Consider the following 20,725-nt stretch of genomic DNA (forward strand, 5'->3'; position numbering starts at 1 on the left):
GTATCGCGATCGAGTGTCGCGCAGTTCCTTTCATAAAATCGGAGAATTAGTGGGAACTCGGAGGTATCGATACGAAATTGCGCGATGCGCAACCTTAGAACCGTTGGTATCGGCGGGCTAGCGCTACAAACAATCGTTTCCCGTGTATTAACCCAGTTCGAAGCGATGCGATGGAAGGTGGCCCTTTCGCGGCAATGAGGCGACGGAGATAACTGGCACAGGCGCGACCTACGATAGAGAGAGGGACAGAGAATGAGGCAAACGAGAGAGTGATCCGCATAGCGCGATAATCTAAAAAGCGCGATAAATTGACACATAGGAATATAAGCGGCCACGGGAAGGGGCTTATGACATCGGTCGGGCGCATCGGCGGTGCTCGATAAGGTTGGTTAAAAAAGGGGTTGAGGGGTCGCAGGAAACAGAAAAGAGGTAGAACGATCGTACCCGATGGAAAAATGAGCGAGGAAGACGATGCAAACGGGTTGTCGGAAGCGTCAGGTGGGGTTTCGGGTGAGAGAGGGCCAAGAGAGGGTGAGAGTGTCGAGCGGGACTCGCGGAGGTGGAGGGGAGTGCCACGGGTATATGGAGTGTCGGGAGGAGGGCGCTGGCGGTGGGCGCGGGCTGCAAGGAGGGAGTCCGGCGGATACGAACTCGGATAGGGAACAGTGGCTCAGTTTGCTTTCGTTCGTCCTTGTGGGAGGTACGTACCGGTACGCCTTGTCCCGTGAATCGTGTAGTTTTAACGCACGTTGCGTTTCCTTCCTTCCGATATATCCAAGTCTATATCGCGGCTAGTATCCCATTTCCGGCGGTAAGAGGATCGTGAACGCGAGTTGCCGTGTGTCGACAACAAGGTGTGTGAATGTGGTCGTGATACAAACGGAGATCAGTTAGTGACGAAGAGGTGTATCCTGCCGCGAGTAAAGTGTCAAGTGCCAGCGGACCATGAATACAATGATACGAATCTGGATCCTCTGCAGCCTGTTTCTGCTGGGATACGTTCAAGGTTAGTGTGCATGGTTATTATTCGCTAAGTACGATCGGTAGACACGTGTATCGTACCGTTAATACCTCGAGTGGGTCCTTAAGCGGGGACTATTGTCGCGAGTCGTTCGATTCTCGGTAACCCTTTCATTAGACGAAGTATCGAAGAGTTTCGATGTCGAACTTGACCCGTCTATCCGAAAATAGTCATCAAGCTACACGTTTTTATTGTATCGATGGCGCAAGGACAGCGTCGAACTGTCGTCGGACTGTGTTGTTCAATAACAACAATACCAACGTCGTTATTTATATCCCATGTTTAATGTCACACCCCGCGCTATCTGGTAGAACGATCGCAGGTGGCCAATGGGGTTGCACGATAAGAAATTGTTTCTGGTTGCGCCACTAGTTTTTGCGGGGTCCCGCGAGAGACGTTCGCTGTCCCGTGCTCGATGTTTTTTTGTAAGTGTCTATGTATACGCGATGTGTGGCCACGTGCGCTATCTCGTCGAGCGCTTGGCACCGTATCGCACAAACGGAACAGCGCTGTTTCCTTCCCCCTAACATACATACACACTCAGTCAACTTTTTCCGTTACGTTCGTTACGACAAGCGTTCGAAAAGGTAGGTTATGTGTTACGATTCACGCCTGTGTAAACGCATCGGGCGTTCTAAAATAGCGTTTACTCCTATATTCACGAATTATATACTACGCGGTAAAATGCATTGAGATCGAGAGAAAATTCTGGCACTTCAAATTGCCTCGAGCGTATCCTTGGCACAGTTTATTTCGTGTTTCCTATTCGATCGCCATGTCATCGTTCCACAAAGTTTCACGACACGTCCCTTTTCGCAGCTATTTTTAAACGTTGCTGCAGTCTACCGGTCCGATTAGTTCTCTCTGTTCAGTATGTCGTGGTGGCGCTTTCGTTTCTCTGTTTCACGATGGAAACAGCGATGCTGTCACCGCTCTCGCGGCCTGATTCCACCAAGGCAATCTAATTTGATAGGTTTCGGAAATAGAACAAAAAACAAGTTTGAAGTATGGCGAATATTAATTTCGTTTTATAGCAGTTTCGATTCACGTGCGCTATTTTGAGAGTTCTGTCGATTCTTGTTTCGTGTATCGAGGATTTTCGAGTAAATAGAGTTTGCTAGTTACATTTGTCAATAGTGAGAATATATATATGTATATATATGCATACTTCGCTTGAACAGACAATAATGGTTATATTGTGGCTTTGATTATGAAAATCCATATTAAATTCAAATATATTGACATTCGTGATATAAAAGTTAATGTATTACAACGAAGGACATTTTGTAAAAGGAGGTTATTTTTATCGGCTTTTTCTTTGACTTTTAATTCTCCTGTATCGTACATAGTTGAATTTTACTAAACACGCGCACATGGTGTAGAAGAATATTTTCTCTCCAGACTGTATTTTGTAATTCTAAGTAATTTTTATTTCGTTAATATTAGTATTTTGACAACTGTGAAGAAAAAATTCACAGAATAATATGTTTCATTTTAGTAATGTTCATATTATAAATCACTATGTTTTAAATTTAAATGATATGAAATTCGAGTAGAATGATTTCCTCTCAGCCATTGTTTTGTCTCAATACGTAATGAGAAATAGAAAAAGTATAAAATTATAAACAACACAAATGATTCTGCAAAATTAATTTTCATATGTTTCCATTTTCGACCTTCGTATCGTGTAGGAATTTTTATTTTTTCCCTCACTGGCAAAGGAAGTTGGATGATATCGGAACACGGTAATAGAACCCAACTTCGAAATTGATTTTCTATTCGGAGGAAGAAGCGGCCGTAACGAGTTCATTAATCCTGCCGCGTTAAACTGCAACGCGATATAATTAAAGAGATATCGACACAGAAACCGCGCGTAGAAGCCTCAAGTTTTCTGTTATAATTATAGAGCTCGTTTCAACGTTTCCTCTTCACGGTCAAGAAATTCGGTCGAAGAAAATTTGTCGGAATTCGCGAATTTTCGCTTCTTTGTCGACGAAGGAACCTCTACGGGAAATGCGTCTTTTCATTATGCAAACTTTTTCCCGCGTTTCTTTAACAGAAGGGCGCCGGGAAAAACGTTCGTGAAATAATCATGAAACCGCTCGTTTCACTAACACAGGATGGTCGATGCAGATTCTTGTTAACTCTCACTTTAGTTATTCAAAGCTCTCTCTTCTTCTTTCTTCTTTTCTTCGTTTCTCCCCCGTGTACGTCTATAGGTAACCTTATCATTGAACGATGCGAGGTGAGCACCGGGGCAGAGCAGTCGTGCACATTTTTTCTTACGATCGTTTCCCTTTATGCGGGGTTTTCCATTCACTGTGCATCACGTGCTAATCGACACAGCTTGAAGGTTCATGCACAACGAAACACCGTTCTGGAACGATCCTCTTTAAACGGAACGCCGCGTATTTAAATTGCAGGGTAATTGTTACATACGCCAACACATGTATTTCCGTGTTCATTGTCGATTGTCGAGACTCCTCCCTGTGGAATCTGTAAAGATCGGTGGTGACGTAATATATATTAGCTCTGAGGATATCTTTGTTAACGTATAGACGTAATTATTTCTTTAGACACCTTTCGTGCATTTGTTACTGTGCGTTAGTTGCATTAATTGGGTTAATTATATTTGACATATTTTGTATGATATTTATCATTATTCATTAGTGGGAAAGATTAATATAGCGCGATCATGAAGCTTGTACATATTACATCTGAGTATTAACCTGCGGAATATTTTGAAGTTAAAGAAATACAAATCGAAAAAAAGGTTGCAAGTATATTTGTAAATTTATCGATAAAAGTAATACAGGAAACAGTTTTCACGTTCTCATGCTAATAGTTCAAACCGTATTTTTCGAAATAATACAGAGTCCAGTTAGCGACGCATTTTGTCATCGATGCAAATGAATAAATTGTTAAAGTACATGGTTAAATTGACAGTGTATTATTTCGAAAAATACAGTTTGAACTATTAATACGTAACGTGAAAATTGCTTCCTGTACCATCGATGTAAATGAATAAATAGTTAAAGAATGGTTAACGACAGACAGTATTTATCATACTATAGATAGTACGTAGCACTTATTGTCAGACATACTACATTAAACCAATCCTTTCAGCGCTCAATCTTAAAGCCACGTGCCATCTCTTAAATGGTTAGGTGGACCTCCGACAAATTACACTCGACAAAAGAAAATTGTACCTCGTACCTTGAATCTCGACAAAGAATCCGCCATAAAATGGAATTTAACACGATGACCCGAACTGATGGCCGAAGTCCCTTCTGTATATCCCGCGAGGCTTCCTCGTCTCGTTGAAATTTTTCGGCCTGTTATTTTTCGTTCTACGAACGGGAATTAACAATTTCGTTGGCCGTGTATCATTAAACCATGGACGACTCGTTTCGACCTCACGTTTGAGCTCTTCGTTTCGTTGAACTTCATTCCGTGTAATCGGTGCCAGTAACAAAGCGCGAAGCTCTGGAATCGAGTCTCGTCTCAAAACATTATGTTTCGTTCAGGTATTTCTCCTTTTTTTCAGTTGTATTTCTTCTCATTTTTCATTTTGGAAGGAAATCGTAGATTGATTTTTCACGTGGATCGTTGGCTCGAGAGTCAAACTTAGAATTCGATGGTCAGGGTAAATCGGTTCAAGATTTCTTAAGAGTTTTGTTCAAAAGAACACTGATGGACATCGATTGTGGACAATGGTCGTGGTGTTAATGCTTCACAACTGCGCGAAAAACCGCTGTGTTAGAACACGTTCGCATCTCATTATATCATATTTCCGTTCTCCTATTCCTCCTTTCTGTGTCGCGTAGGGTGCCGCGTAGGGTGCCGAGTGCGTGTTGCACAAAGGGTTACGGCGCGTTCCTTATATTGTACGTTAATGCAGCTTCTTGTTCGACATTGTTTCAGGTGAAATTATTTTTATTGCAGCAAACTTTCATACAGTTCTCCGTTTGTATTAAATTACTTTTAACCTACACTTCTATTTCGAAATGTTAAACGCTCATAGAATATGTAATAATTAACCAAAATCATCTGTACAGAAAGGACACTTGCAAAAGTATATTTTAATCGCAAGCTATAAAAAAATGTTATTTTACTGCATATCATACATTAAGAAAAAGAAAGAATCTTCTAAGAAATGAGAAAATAATTGATAAGTACATGTAGCGAAAAAAGCTCAAAATTTCAACGTGATTGTACATAAATCGCGAACTGGTGATTCGTGGTTAATTCATACAGCACAATTAAAGCACAAATCCGTATCAGTTAAGCAGTTTGTCAGAGAACGAGGCTGGTGGTCTTTTGAAAAATAAATATAGATCCCAGGGGAAGCCCATTGGAAACGATGTAGAAGTCAATTACTTAACCGATGCAAACGGAACTCAAGTTTACTTAGCCCGTTTAGTTTTACGAGAATCCTCAATTGACGATATTTAACTTTTGCTTGACGAATATGTCTCGCATTGATTCGGTACGTGACCAAATACGTGGCAAATACGTAACAAATACGTGACAAAAGCAGTTAATAGCATCAAGTAGACCACCTTATTTCTATTTTTAAAGACGTTCAGACGAAAAAGGGTCTACGTTGCAGTACTCATTACCTAAAATAGCACTTGTTGCCAAAGATAAACAGCAGATACTAGCATCTGTAATACAGTGCACCTATAGCTGTAGTATAATCGTTCGAATTTACGTGATCTCGTCATGGAATTATTAAATGCTTCTTCATTAGCATTTACCTGGATTGGTAATCAACAAAGTGCACGTTCTCGTATTAAGGTGCATTTGATTCGAGGAAATACGCCTTCGTACATCGATATCGTTGACTGTTTTGCGATACAATGGGCAAGCAGGTAATTCGGTTGCTTATTGCTGATTGCTACTTACTGTCCTAGCACGAGACTTACTTAAGGGGACAGCAATTTTCTGAGAGTGGTTTCGAACGATTTTCAAAGGAAACCGAATGGAAATTTTATTTCGAACTCGAGAAAGCCGCGGGGAGAGTTTTTCCACGTGGAAAAAGGCTGGGAGATAGGGGTAAAGGAAGATAGATAAGGAAAATGAGACACGGGAAATGCCTAGGAAGATAAGAAATGTTCATGGAACGTCCTGCTTGTTCCCTCGTGGTCGTTTTAATGATAAAATTGTCGAACGTAAAAGTTCACGAAATTATTGGCCGTTTAATCGAATGTATGTATCATAAAACTCCTGTGGGAATGAGATTATTCAGCGGGAAAGAGAGTGTACCGAATTGTTATGAAAAAACAGGCAACAGGGACAATTAAAATGGATTAATTATTACGGATTATTTTCGTGTTTTTCTATTCTTAACAAATTATTTTAGTTTGAAGAAAATATTAAAAAAATATCCTTCGATATGTACGATTTCTCGTTCCAATTTCATGCAAAAATATTTTCTTCAAATATTAAGTCCTATTGTTGAAGAGAAAGCGATATTAATACGTAAATATTCGAAGACTGCAAAAAGATTAAAAGAGAAATTTGTGAATGACGAACAAAAATTTCGCTACCTTAATTGGTTTAAATACTTCTTATTACGAATTAAATTTTTCGTTGATATGAAAGCTGTGCCGTTGTTATCTAAAGCACGCTTATGAAATATCGTTCGCAAAAAATGGAAAGTAATTTTCAGTTAACAAAGATTCATGTAGTCTGTTGCCAGCGTTCCTCGAATTTCTATTTGCAGCGTGGATAAGTGAAAGTTTTATGATTGCACCAGGTATTAGGGAAAATCCACCAGCGCGTTAAGCTGTTTTTTCGCGATGTTTTCCCGCGACCGCATTAGCACTGGCAATGGTGGAAATAGCAGAATAAAATATTTGAAATTTGCCAATGGTAATAACGTTGTTTCGGTAGAATATTTGAAGCAGTAGCAGTTTTATGGAAATTTTTATATTTACCTTTTTTAGAATGAAAATTGAATGATTAAACTATGAAATTTGTATCAAATAAAAAAGAACAATCTTTTATCGGTATATTTCATAATAAAACATTGAAATCTACAAAAATGCACTGTTGCAAATCTATGAAATTTCTATGAAAAATTATAAATCTATGATTTCGATTACTCTGTTAGTTTTAATATTAAAATCTATAGAAAAAAGAATTTTCTTCATTTCCAATAGATTCACTCGTTTCATGATAAAAAATATGAATGTTCTTTTTATTAATGGCGATTGATCCTCATATTTCTTTAGGAAAGTGTTTCCTTATAATATTAGCCGGAGGCCGGCTATGATATTTCTGTTGTTATTACAATGAGCAAAAATGCTCCAAAATCTCGACGAAATTAGATTAAGGTCGCGCCAGTTGGACAACCCTTGTCCGGTGAATACAACTAGGTAACAAAAAAGTGCAAGCACGCGGTGACCTTAGGACGTTTTAATTAACTTTTTAGATGCGATGCCGTCATTTTACAGCACGGTAATACGCGTTGTTTTTTTGCGGGAAATATGCTTCTATATTTTCTGCCAGTCGTTAGGCATCTGGAGCGTAACTAACACGCTCCAAGGACAAACGTTATTCGAAAAAAATCTGACGATTTGAAGCTGCTTTCTAACAGAACCTGCAATTAAAGCTGGATTTTTATTTCCTACTGGTTGAAACAGTCGTATTAACGATATTCAAATATTCTTCTTGAATTATTTCGAAAAGGGACGATAAAACGTAAAACGTAGAAAAGTGAAACGTGTAAAACATTTGAACCTCTTCTTTTTTCTCTGTTTTGGCACATTATAGGTGGCACGGGACAGAGCAAAAAGAGTTGGAATAATTGGAAGGACGGAAAATGCTGAACGCGAACGTTTCTAAAGAGGAAATTTAGATCGTAGGGAATTCTTGCAACGGGTCGTTGAAAATTTGCGTTGCTTTAAACAAGTGAAGCTGCTAGCAAAGTGAGGCAGCTTACTTTAATAGAATGTAATGTTCGAAGCAGTCGTGATTGCCTTTCTAAGAAACACAATTTGGCAACGGAACAGAGAAGGGTTTTACATCCTTTGGGCATGCTGCCGCCTTGTTTAATAGTCAGTGTAATTCGTTGTAATATACTTTCGTAAGAATCGGTTGTTATTCCCGATTCCAGTCTTTCCGTTCTTCCGTTTCGCGTATTTTATTTAAAGAATGCCAAATTTTAGTAGACTTCGATTTTAGTTAGCGAAGATACTTCGTTTTAATCGTTCGGTGCTTCGATTCGCTCCATACGATGCACCGTATACTTTCCGCTTTTCCTCTTGCTTCAAACTTTTGTTGCACTGTCATAATGGAATATTCCTGAAAAGTTTCAAGTTCCTCGCAGTTGGGAATTTTCTTGTAATTAAAATAGATCGACATGAAACGGAATTTTCTAAACAATTATATCTTCTGTTTAAACTACAGTTCATAGTAATTCACAAATATTGTTTAACACAATTCCAATATATTACGAACAAAGGATTACGTTAAACGTTGAAGTTGAATATTTAAAAATTAATTATTCATACAAACAGGTATAGACTCTGGCCATTAGAATTATAGAACCAACACACTCGACACGATCGCGAAGAAATTGTCATTTATATCATTATCGTATGGTGCTACAGTAGTTAACCCTTGTAATGAAGATACATCGTCAGGGATAGTAGTTTACTAGTGGGAACTTTGCCCGACAAAGTTGTTAGGTTCAAGTCACTGTTGGTCGCTTTTGAAGTACGTGTCGCCATTGTTTTCCTAGGTGTGCGTAAACGCGTAATTAACACCGCTATTAATAGGAGCTAGATTAAGCGCTTCTCCGGAATGTAGATTAATCTATTGTTCAATAACGTACAAAATTTGTCGCGTTCGAAAAAAATATCGTCGAAGCAATTATTTGGTTGCTGAACGTGTATTAAACTTGGATGAATAGTGGTAAATCAGCAGGCATTGATCAAGTTCTTGGTACATTTTCGCTTGTGGTATAGAATAAGCATAATATGTTTCCTGATGTAAGAAGGAATATAACGAAGTTCCTTTGAGCGAACTTGGAACAAATTAACGACCATATTTTGCTATTAACGCGTTAATCGATATTTCTTCATAATTTTTGCCGCGAATTAATCGTATAATTAATTATAATTAATTCCTTCTTGCATCACGGAAGATATTATGCAGTTTATATAATATCGAAATATGGAAACCGTGCCAACTGGTATGTGTGCGTAATGTGGAGGAGGACTATATTCAACAGCCAGACATTTTGCATAAACGAATGTTGTTAAGTTTCTCCTCGAGAATTCTCAGAACAACGTTTATCGATCAGTTAAAGTCGAATCGAAGCTCTTTAGAATAGTGCGGAAATTTTTAACACACTCAACATATATAAACATTTGGCTTTAAATAGATTTTATCAACTATTTTGTTTTATTTTTCATATGAACTATACAACCGGAGTGTTCATTAATTAATGCAACAAGTGTAATTTATTTAAAACATAACCATCGTGTTGTATTCATAAAAATATAGTTCTCAATTGTTTACAATATAATAATGTATAAAATACATGTTTTCACACTTTCATATCATACAAAATTGTACAGAAAAATATATTAGTATTTAGATTTTAACTCCAATCATTTCTTTCACGCATATTAGAATATTTCACTCACCCTATGAGTATTACCATTTATCTTTTACTTCAATCGCCAAGTCATACAAATTGTACAGATTTTCTACTAAACAAAATTGTTTTACGATCACCTCACAGTCTCAAATACGTTTAATTTAATTAACTTTAAATAAAACTCTTTATACGTACATCCTTTTCCTTATTCATTCGAGTGATAAACATTCACATATTATCGTTGAACTGTAAGTAGCAAGTGTTTCATTGGTCCCTGTTCGAAGGATAAATTTCATTTCCTCGTTTGCGGATTCTCGTGACTTCCGTTGAGTTTTCGTTGCCTTAGGGCCTCTGCATTATGCACGCGTCGTTATTCGCGAAAAAAAATAGAGCACTCGGTGGTAGTATGAGCCTGTAGGCGGATGGGTAGATTGCATTGAGTTTGTAGGTTGCACTTGCAGCTATCTTAGACGCGGAAGCTCGCAGTCTTGCGTTAACCCTGTCATCCGGCTGCGGAGTGCATTCAACGGGCGCAAGCCGTACGCGATTCTCTGTTTCCTGAATCCTTCGTGTAAATCTGGCTTGTAACGTGGCGCTCGGGCCACTTTGTTCCCCCGGAAGTTTATTAGTTTTGTTATTTCCATCTGAAAGGGCGCGGTTCGCTAACGAAGCCGCGCACTTTGCTCTCGCCATAGCTAGCTCTCACTCCTCTGATGCGATTATCATTATCATGGAAATTGCAAAGAATTACTATGGAGGATGTTATTCGGAATTAGGATTATTGCGAGAATTATGCCGGTATAATGGTTTGCACGTGAAACGTTGGAACGATCATTTGGAGAGGATGCGTTTATTTAACGAATCGTTTTACCATTTGTAAATTCTAATAAATTCTAATAAATGGCAGAATGATGTTACAAGCGCGAGCACTTTAACTAGAAGGTTATTTCGACAGATTCTGACGAAGCGGTGTCATGTTGTAAATATTCCTTCATAGAATTGAAAATATAAAAATATCAGGCGTTGATACGATATGAATTTTCATTATTTGTTTTTTTTTTTTTATATTTAAGAGATTTGGAAAATTTCTGAGAAATAGAAAAGAATATTGATTTGTATCGGTTATTACATGTAAAACTTGTTAATAATATCAGTGTTGATAAAGATATTTTGATTCGTTCGCATAATCAAAAAATTCTTATTGCTAAAATTTGTTTGGAAAAGACCATTCTTGTATATTTCTAAGGTATAATCGTTAATTTTTTCTTTTTTTTTTTTTTTTTTACAACTGTTGCTCGAATCGAAGGTCAATTTAATTACCGCCACCCGTAATGAGATTAATTACTGCCACCACGAAATTCGCTCCCTATTTTACTGCGTTTACTCGTCGCTCGGCCTTGCTGTTTTATTACGTTTAATTAACATCGAGGTATAAAAGAGTTACGTTGCTTCCTGAGACTAGGTCAAAAATGGCCCTCCTTAGTTTGCTTCCTTCCCATTCACATCGGAGTAAACGATGCGCCTAATTAACCTCGTTTTCGTTGTTTTTACCGTTCAAGCTGCGAACCGCGGATTTAAAACCGGCTGGCAAACACAAATCCGGACAACAGTTATTCAAACTGAAACTGTCGGCCACTTCAGAATAGAAATTGTATTTTAAACGAAGCGCCGCCATTCAACGGCAGCTCGGGACATTATTAAATGTTCAATTTGTTGCACGAATAAAATACTGCCAGTCGGTGAAATCTAAAACTTTTAATATTCAACAACGCAGGAAGGTATTTGCAATTTGTTCAAAACATTTTTTTTTTTTCAATTCAAGCACACTTGTACGGAAATATTTCTCTTCTGATTGACGTATTGGTGTTGTAAAACTAAAAATTGCGATGGCAAAAATTTATTTTTGGGCAAATGCACAACAAAAATGCCGAGAAGAAGGAAGAATGCCGAAAAAGTTTAGCTTTTAAATTTTCCTCTCTTATTTTATGATTTCTATTATTAGTAAATTCGTAAAAATTACTAGAACTTTCATATCATTTAAATACGTACATTGTACAAACTCGATGAAATTCCGTTCGGTCGTTCTTTTAATCGCAGTTGCAATCAACTTCATTTGTTATAATTAAACGGAGGATGTTTGTTCGATTAAACGAATTCCCGAGGAAAATTCTTTCAATAAGGGGAATAAAGCCAGAAAAGTGAAAACAGAATAAGAAAACGGAAATCTAAGAATTGAGCCGTCGCAGAAATGATGTCAACTTTGAATGTAGAAATTAAAAAGCAACATTTTCTAGCATCTCAATGGAACGACGAAAATCAATTTGGAAATAAAATTTCCTACGCTCCGCGATATTTTTGTATTTCTGTGCTTGCAGACTATATGTATTCGAACAAAACGAGTCTCAGTTGGCTCGATTGCTCTAACAATTATTACCCTTAATGGACTGTACGCGATGACGGCCACACTAATCGACAAATGCTGTTCACTTCGTCGACTGTTGTAATAATTGCGGCAAGGTGTAATTAGATTACACGGTGCAGCGTTGCAAACGATCGCTCGAGCGACAACGTTCCTCTTTACATTGTAATTTCACTAGTAACGGAGTGTATACGTTGACCCGCGCCGCAACTGACGTTTCGAACGCGTTGCTCCTCTTATTAGAGATGATCGGCTTTAATAGATGCGCAGGAATTTTAATTATATCGTGGCCGTTATGTCGCAGCATTGAAACTGTTCTGTGTCATTGAATGATGGTACGGTTACCCTCGATTCTATTGAAATTTTTCGATGGAACATTCTTTTTTCTTCCATGTAATAAGGTTCACGTTGAGGCACGAGGACATAGAAACGTCGATAATACGGTTGATAATGTTACTAATGTTTCGAAACAACTTTGTAATATTTTTACAATATTTTTTACTTCGACGAAATCTTCATATCGATCTTCTCATTTCGTGTTACTGATCTGACTGATGAATGAGAAAATTTGAATTCGAACCTGCTTTGCGAATATTCTTCTAGCATTTGATTTGGAAGAAATTTTGATATTAATTTCTTTATTTTTCTTAGTTCTCATTCCTGTAGTCGCGCTATAAATTCTCTTCCACACAGGATGATTTTACTGTACGTATAAAAGACTTGAAAAGCGGTAGCTCGTTATCGTTTTAGAGAAGGTAATTAAACCTCTCAGTTATACTTCGTTTGCTAGAAAACATTGGATATTCCAGCAAGATTCTGCCGACAAGGCCAAAGCGATGCAATGTTGACTGGAAGCGAATTTACCTGAATTCATCACTGCAGAAGATTGGCCATCAGGAAGTCCGGATCTTAATCCCCTCGATTATTGCCTGCGGAATATTTTAGAAGGCAGGGCATGCTATAAACCTTGTTGCAACGTCGAGGCCTGTTGTGTTGATGGCATTTAATGCCTTTAAATGTTAAAAGCGTAACAATCGGTGAATGCTTAGAAGCTTTTTAAGTTTTTAAATAAAGTACAAGAAAAATATTGTTGTTTTGAACAATTCAATGAATTTTTCAAGGAATAAAGAACTAATATTTCTTCTAATTTATTAAATCAGATATTGTTATATAAATTAACAAATTTTTTTGCACCAGTGTAATATGATAAAATTTTGTTGAGGAATCGGAGAAGATAATTATTTTCCAATGAAAATAATTTATAAAATTTCGATAATTATTTAGGATCTAGTTGCAAATCTACGTTATTTAAGTTGGCGCTGGAAGCGTAATATTTCATATTCAAGAGAAAACGGAACCATGTTGTAGTAAACTAGGAGCTGGTCCGAATAACCTCAGGGAGTAACATTTCACAACTGTCTACTCCAAACTACTCCTAATACCTATCTTTAAAACGCAAAAAGCATACGCGAACAATTCATCGCCGCGTATACATCTGACTCTCCCGTTGGAACCGTCAACTCGGAACGTTCCCTAAAAAAGTTCACCGAATCTCACGGTAACAATCTGTCACCCTGTGCTGCTCACTCTGGCGCCCCTTCTACTTCAGTCAGATACACGTTACCACGCAGAATGAAGCCATGAAGCTATCAGCCAGATAATTAATCACGGAACACGGGGGACCGTACGTAGAAACTCAACTGAAATTAATAGAGCGTTGCAGGAAAATAGTGTCGGTCGGTCCCCGCCTCGATCGATTTACTTACATCGTTATTCAAAGTGTCGGGAAAGTACGGTCAAAAGCACGGTCGAAAGAGGTGAAGGGGAGAAAATGAAGAAAAGAGCAAAAGGAGAAAAAAGAAAAGGAGAACGAAGAAGGGAGAGTAGAACATGACGAGGTTAACGTTTCGAAGTCAGCAGCATGCGCATACTTAATCACCTGTCGTTAACGAAAATTCCGTCGAAACCGTAGCTGTCCGTGTGTTGGATGTTGATTAAGAGCCTGCGCTGTTTAAGGCTCGAAAGAGCATTTTAACCGCGGCAAACGATAAATGGTGACGCGCGCATTGATGAACGGATGCGACGCTTACATACGTTTAATGCCTGTATCTACGTGTATTCGCCACGATGCGTCAAACGTATCGCGTAAACGTATCGCGCGTTATCAAATGAGAGAGTGGCCGCGCGCTAAAGAGCCGTAACTAAATTCGCGCGGACATTCATCCGTGATAACTCCAATTCTTGGGTCAGGTGACCGCTGTGAACGGTTCGTGAGCCGCGAGTCCCCTTCGACCTCTCGTGCCCCTGTTTGCGGTAATTTTCCAACCAATTTAAAAGACCAGATAATCAACCACCGCGCCGGTTCACAGCCCCGAAAATTAACGTAATTTCGTCTGGGGAAAAGTCGATTTGACCAACAAAGGAAATACTTACGATCGACTATATTGGGTAATGTCTGATTAATCAGGTGCAAATGACCGCCAACGTAAAAGCTACCGCGTTCTTTTCTTCGGAATCTTGAGGCAGACGCGGCCTGACGAGTCGCGTGTTTTAATATCGATTGTAGAGCGGGATGACGGTAGGAATTGCGCGGAATTGTTATCAACGCTTGCTAGTACACGTGATATTAATTTGCACGATAGACGATGCTCCGTTATACTGGTTTCTTTCAACGTTTATAAATGATCTTTCAGCGCGTTTCATTTTGTTAATGTCGATCTCCTTTTTATGCATCTTTTTAAGCATTTCTCTGCTTCCTTTTTTTCTGCTTTGTTTCCCTTCTGCGTAGGTTGATATTGAGAAGGAAGTTTTAACGTAAGGGAAGATTTTATGTCCGTGTTACAGTCTTATTTATTATCTACTTTATTAAAATTTCGAAAAGAAGGTTGATCTATATGAGAAAGTAAATGTATCGCAACAAGTGAAGCATTGTCTTGGAGAAAATTGATTTCGAAGTTCGTTAGTTAAGTTTACCTCAATTAATTCCCAAGTTCACTGAATTTTCCTGTAGGCTAAAATTTCTCTAGTATAATCAGTTCGCAACTTATTTCGCATCAGAAAATGTAGTTGGGTTTTAGCGTTATTTCAAACAAATGACTGAGAATAGCTGCATAATCAATGAGAGTTTGCAAATTAACAATGAACCAATTAAAAAATAATTTTCACCGAAACGAGGGACACTACATAAAAGATTCATTTTCCTCCAGTTTATTCGAATTTAGATAGAAAGTCGCGGCTTCGTTCAGATTAAAAAATATTCAGTTGAAGTTAATACAAATAAAACGACCGTGAAAATCGAGAGTCAGAGGTGTCTTGGTCGCGTCGTTTCTCGTCGTTATTCTTCTCCTCTGTGAATTTTGCTTCCAGGGAGGAAATTCGTGAAATTTCATGATACTCGACAGAAAAGCGGGGAAAACACGATTACACCGGCTGCGATTTTACGCCGCGACGCTTTTGTAAAAATAAGCGTAACGGGCGGGTGTGCAAGCGCGGCGACGACGATACGCGATTAAATTAGAATGGACGATGCTCGGTTTTCTTGTCACGCTTGGAAATTAGTGTAAGCTGATTTTCGGTCAAGGAAATTTGAAGCACGCTTGCACGAACAAAGCGTGCGTGCATCAGCTTTAACTTGCTCTCTCATTCACAGCCTACCCTACCGAATATTTTCAAAATATTAATATAACATTCTAAAAATATTTTTACTTAATAAAAGCGTTTAATCAAGTGTTACGAGGCGCCTCGAATTCTTTAAACCATTCAACGTACATTATATCGTTATATCTTTAAAATGACGTGATCTTCCAAAGCGAATTCTAAAGCAAGCGATTTCACAATACGAAGACATTGTTGCAAATGATCCAAAGAATGTAGCAGGAAGAAAACAGATGTAACTGAATTCCACTAATCTTGAAAATTCTTATTTTAAGGAATTATGTGCATAGTAGATTCCCAACTATGATAGTAATTGTATGCCTAACTTAAAATGCAAAGCAAATTGATTATTTCCAAACTTGTAAATTATTTAGAATAAATAAGATTAAAAGAGAAACATCGACGAAGAAAAGAATTTTATTGTTTCCTAAGACTTGATAATGCAATTGTCGATCATTGTGCTGCAAATTTCCCAACAAATTTTTACCTATCGCACTGACTAAAAATCCTGGCACAAAAGTATGCATTGTGCAAACCTTGAATAATTTCTCTCTTTTTCACTTTTCGTCAGAAACAAACGTGCAGTTGTAGGATAAAATTAATTTTTATGCGTCCACGTGTTGCGTTCACTGCATCGTTATTGCGAAAGCAGTTGTGGACAATTCGACGGTTTCTATCCATACTTTTGATTGTTCGTATTTGTTCGTTGTTTATCATCCCATGTAGGACATGGCCTATGCTTTAGTTGAAATTGTTGGAGTGTAGGTTAAACTCGGGGTCCGGTGAAGTAGTAAAATTAGCTCTATTTCTGGTACTTTACATCGGCGCAATCAGCCTGAGCACCTGCTTCCTTAAATATTTATGAGGTTGATAAAAATCAGGCGGTGAATGGTAATGACTTTCATTAGCCGTGTCTACCTGTATCTGGTCTGTATTGTTGTTCAGATGTAAAGAGTGCCATTTTGGTCAGGAGAAAAGTGTAAGCAATAATACTTGCGTTTAAACGTAACACGACGTCAAATTATAATTGTATTACTTTCTTTTCATTACTCACTCGTTTATTTTAATTTACAACTTTCATCCTTTTCTGGTGTTAGGTTTTTATCATTCGAAATATTTAAAGTTAGTTTGAATTTTATTGATAAATATTTCTAATTTAATTGATAGAAACGATGCAATCATTGTTTCTTTAAATTCAAAGTTCGTAATATCTAAAATTATTCCGATTTATTCGATTTATCGAGTCGCTTTAATCGCTGTTTTTAAATTGAAAATTTCATATTTTTTATTAATATACCAAGAAACTATTGCTGGATATAAGAATATAAGAGAAGAAAAACGATTTTAATAAACTGAAATACTTTCTGATTTCTATATCATTTGATTCGAACGTACATGTACGAATAATTCCTATTTAGTCGTTGGTCTCCATCTATGATCATATGAAATTTGTTGTATGCCGATTTGGCGGATGTTCGTTAAAGCTACTAGTCAGAGAAGCTTTATTTGCTTCATTCATCACTGGTCCACTGCGGCCAGGTTTTTTTCGTCGCTCGAACCTTTCCGTCTGAAGCAAGCTTTTGACAGAAATTTATAGTCGTGCAACTCAACCATTTTTTTAAATATTTCACCTCTGTTTTGTGATTTTTATTAAAAAAAAACGCAGGTCCATTGTATTACTCTCTACAAGCATTTATCTATGAATATCCTTTATTTAGGAGTCTTTGTTGGGATATTTAAATAATCTTTGTAATAATTTCAGAGATTTTTATTAGTTTCACATTCAAATATATTCCCGTAGAGAACAACGAAGCAACGTGTTTTTAACAGCAATGCATCAACAGTTTATACGATCGTAGCTCCGTAATTCTACAATTCTTTTTTATGTTCGTTTTAAAACAGTCAGCAATCAAGCAAGAAATGAATTGCGAATTTCGTAATAGCTGGCAGCTATAGCACTACCCTAGAAACGGGTGATAAATTTATCAACCTGTGAATTGCCAAGTTCACAGACGTGTGAATTTATCAGGGCTGTTCGTAACAATACTTCATACCGGTTAAATCATTCGTATTTCTACGAAATTACTACGATAAAGCTCGTTCAAACGAATTTTTATTTTCCATTGTGTTCGACAGTTTTTTATTTTCTCCTTTTATTTTTCCTTACGACTACAAATTCAAGGATTGGACATTCTTCTTTCCCTTGTGAATGCAAAATTCGATGGAAGACGGCGCGCGGAATGAATAGAGAGGATGCCCCTCCGAAGAAAGTCGCGCTACGTTAAAAAAATTCCGAACAGAAGCGACGGGAAACCTCGACTTGTAATTACTGCAAAATGGAAACTTCGGCCGAATGAGCCGAGAGTTAACAAATTATTGTACCGACCCGGGCCAGGAGATGAGTTCGCGTTATCAAACGTGCCTGAAATACACGACCAAGGGAACAAATTGACTTCGTTAAAATCCAGCCGCCACGAACCTTTGTACTTGAGCCCCGAGTGAAGCTGAAAGCATCGAACAAACACGGATCTTCGTTGTCACGATGACTTCTACGCTGATGCTATATAGAAACGAGTTGATCCAATGACCGTAACCTCTAAGTTACGATCCCGTTGGTAAATGTCGCGTTAAATTAGAAGTTCGTAGATTTGCTTGGTCCAGGTAATGCTTTGGCTGAAAGACTTACGCGAAGATAGCTACGTTAGTCTTATGCGGAGCTCTGCAGTGACTTTTGTGTTTTTTCTTAATCATAGTTCACTCGTGTTGCCTTTATATCTTATTGCCATGATTTCGATCTATTCTATAGACATTACGTTTCTACAATTCCTTAGACAGACTCTTTACGTTACAACTATACGGTCGCATAATTACAGGGACCATAGAATAGTAGAATATTTTAGGTCTTTTACTACTGAGAAGTATAACGAATAATCGACTGTTGAAATACTCCGGCAATTTCTGTGAATTGTACATATTTACAATAAACGTCTTGTAATTTTTACACGCTTCTGTAGATTGGTTTAAATTTTACGTATAATACACTTGATAACATAATGAATAATCGATAATGAATAATCGACTGTTGAAATACTTCGGCAATTTCTGTGAACCGGTATATTTGCAATAAACGTGTTGTAATTTTTACACGCTTCTTCAAATTGGTTTTAAATTTTACGTATAATACACTTGATAACATAATGAATAATCGATAATGAATAGTCGACTGTTGAAATACTTCGGCAATTTCTGTGAACTGGTATATTTACAATAAACGTCTTGTAATTTTTACACGCTTCTTCAAATTGGTTTTAAATTTTACGTATAATACACTTGACAACATAATGAATAATCGACTGTTGAAATACTTCGGCAATTTCTGTGAATTGTACATATTTACAATAAACGTCTTGTAATTTTTACACGCTTCTGCAGATTGGTTTGAAATTTTACGTATAATACACTTGATATATTCGTAGAATATTCCTATAAGCGTTTAAATATTTTCGTGAATTACTGTACGGCTGGGAAAACAGAACACGTAACTAAAAGAATATCAAATCGAAACGAGCAGACTCTCGGTGTTGTTTTTTCTGTACTTCTATGTACGTATGACACAAGGGTTACAATAGAGACAGAGGAAAGAGATTATAAGAAGCTGGCAGCTTTGTGCAGCCAAAACTCGGGAATCTTTGGTTCGATCGTGAGCAATTGAGCGTTCACGAATGACTCTCGCTACTAAATTCAAGGTTGTTGTACTATTCGTACGGCAGTCCATAAAATCCCGGTTGGACGGTAGCCGGACGGTTCGATCGTTCTGATGCGTCGATACCACGTCGAAGGGAACCATCGCGTAATAGAGCTGAGTATGTTTCGTGAAATAGATCGTCGACTCGCTCTGGAAATAGTTTCGATGACAAGTTGCCGGTATTGTGCCGTTACGAATGGCTCGTAAACTATTCATGTGTCGATTACAGATGCCATTGGCCTCTTCTCTCAGAGCTCATGCCTGCAATTAGAGGATGAAGCGCGTCTAGTCATCGCGATAATCACAAAGCGAAATAAAGCGTAGCAAGGAAATGAAACGATACGCGACTGAGGTTTAACATGTTGCGTGTGATCGCGAAACGTGTGCTCTTATGATCTTTCGGTTTGTTCTTTGATGTTTCATGAATTATACACTCAGGCAATTTACTGGTATAAAGTTCTCCCCGCTTCATTTCACGTGGACATCTTGTCAGTTTTTCGCTATAATTCGTAGGAAATACAGGGTGAGTCACCTGAGAGTTTAAACTGAAATGTTTCCCATATTAATAATTATATCGGAAAATGTTTCAGCTTAAAATCTTAAGTGACTCATCCTGTATACCGTGTCGCTGTACGAGTATATTATGCGGTTTATCGTTTGAGTATATTCAAACAGATGTATTTAAATGGAGAGCAAAGGTTGCAAAAATGGTATAGTGATCAGAGTTAACGAAAAAGAAGCAGAGATTTAACGAGTTAAATGCAATACGTTTTGTTCGTTTGTACCTAATATTACGTTGGCACGTCGAGTGTCGAGTCATAGTGATTAACGACGATTGGCACTAGAATGTTTAATAGGGGTATCAATTTGGCGATGTCGCAGCTAATCGGAACATTGAAATTGAACGAACAAGTAGTTACATTTTAAATATTTTTAACGCAGCAGTCACGATTTAAACTGTGAAATATTATAAAGACACGTTGAAACAATTTTATATATATATTATACACGAATATTAAATACAATATACCGTGTTCAAAATAAGCAACTGTTATTCAACATTGCGATCGATTTTGACGAAGAATTTAATTTTTCTCTGTTCTTTCATTCAGACACAAATGTATAACATGTTGTTTGAAGGAGGACAAAGCAGTTTCTCTAAAAATATCGACACACCGTTATCGGACAAATTACAAACGACCGGATTATGCGTTTGACGCGCATATTTTACAATTTTATCGACAAATTCTTCGCCGAGGAAGAGAACGGTTC

At 37.7% G+C, this 20,725-nt stretch overlaps 2 protein-coding genes across 3 annotated transcripts in view; one reads left to right on the plus strand and one right to left on the minus strand.

Moving 5' to 3' along the window:
* Window positions 1–20,725, minus strand: part of LOC126917035 (hemicentin-1) — a 644,265-nt gene that overhangs the window by 506,950 nt on the left and 116,590 nt on the right. The window lies entirely within an intron of this gene.
* LOC126917081 (uncharacterized) overlaps window positions 658–20,725 on the plus strand; it is a 524,956-nt gene continuing 504,888 nt past the window's right edge. The window contains exon 1 of one of the 2 annotated variants that reach the window (XM_050723533.1): window positions 658–1,006. In XM_050723533.1, coding sequence (XP_050579490.1) covers window positions 946–1,006 — 61 coding nt within the window. In that variant the 5' untranslated portion in view covers window positions 658–945. The remainder of the gene's footprint in view (window positions 1,007–20,725) is intronic. The other variant, XM_050723532.1, reaches the window with a different exon arrangement.

This window comes from Bombus affinis, chromosome 6, assembly GCF_024516045.1.
Source record: "Bombus affinis isolate iyBomAffi1 chromosome 6, iyBomAffi1.2, whole genome shotgun sequence".
Taxonomy (NCBI): domain Eukaryota; kingdom Metazoa; phylum Arthropoda; class Insecta; order Hymenoptera; family Apidae; genus Bombus; species Bombus affinis.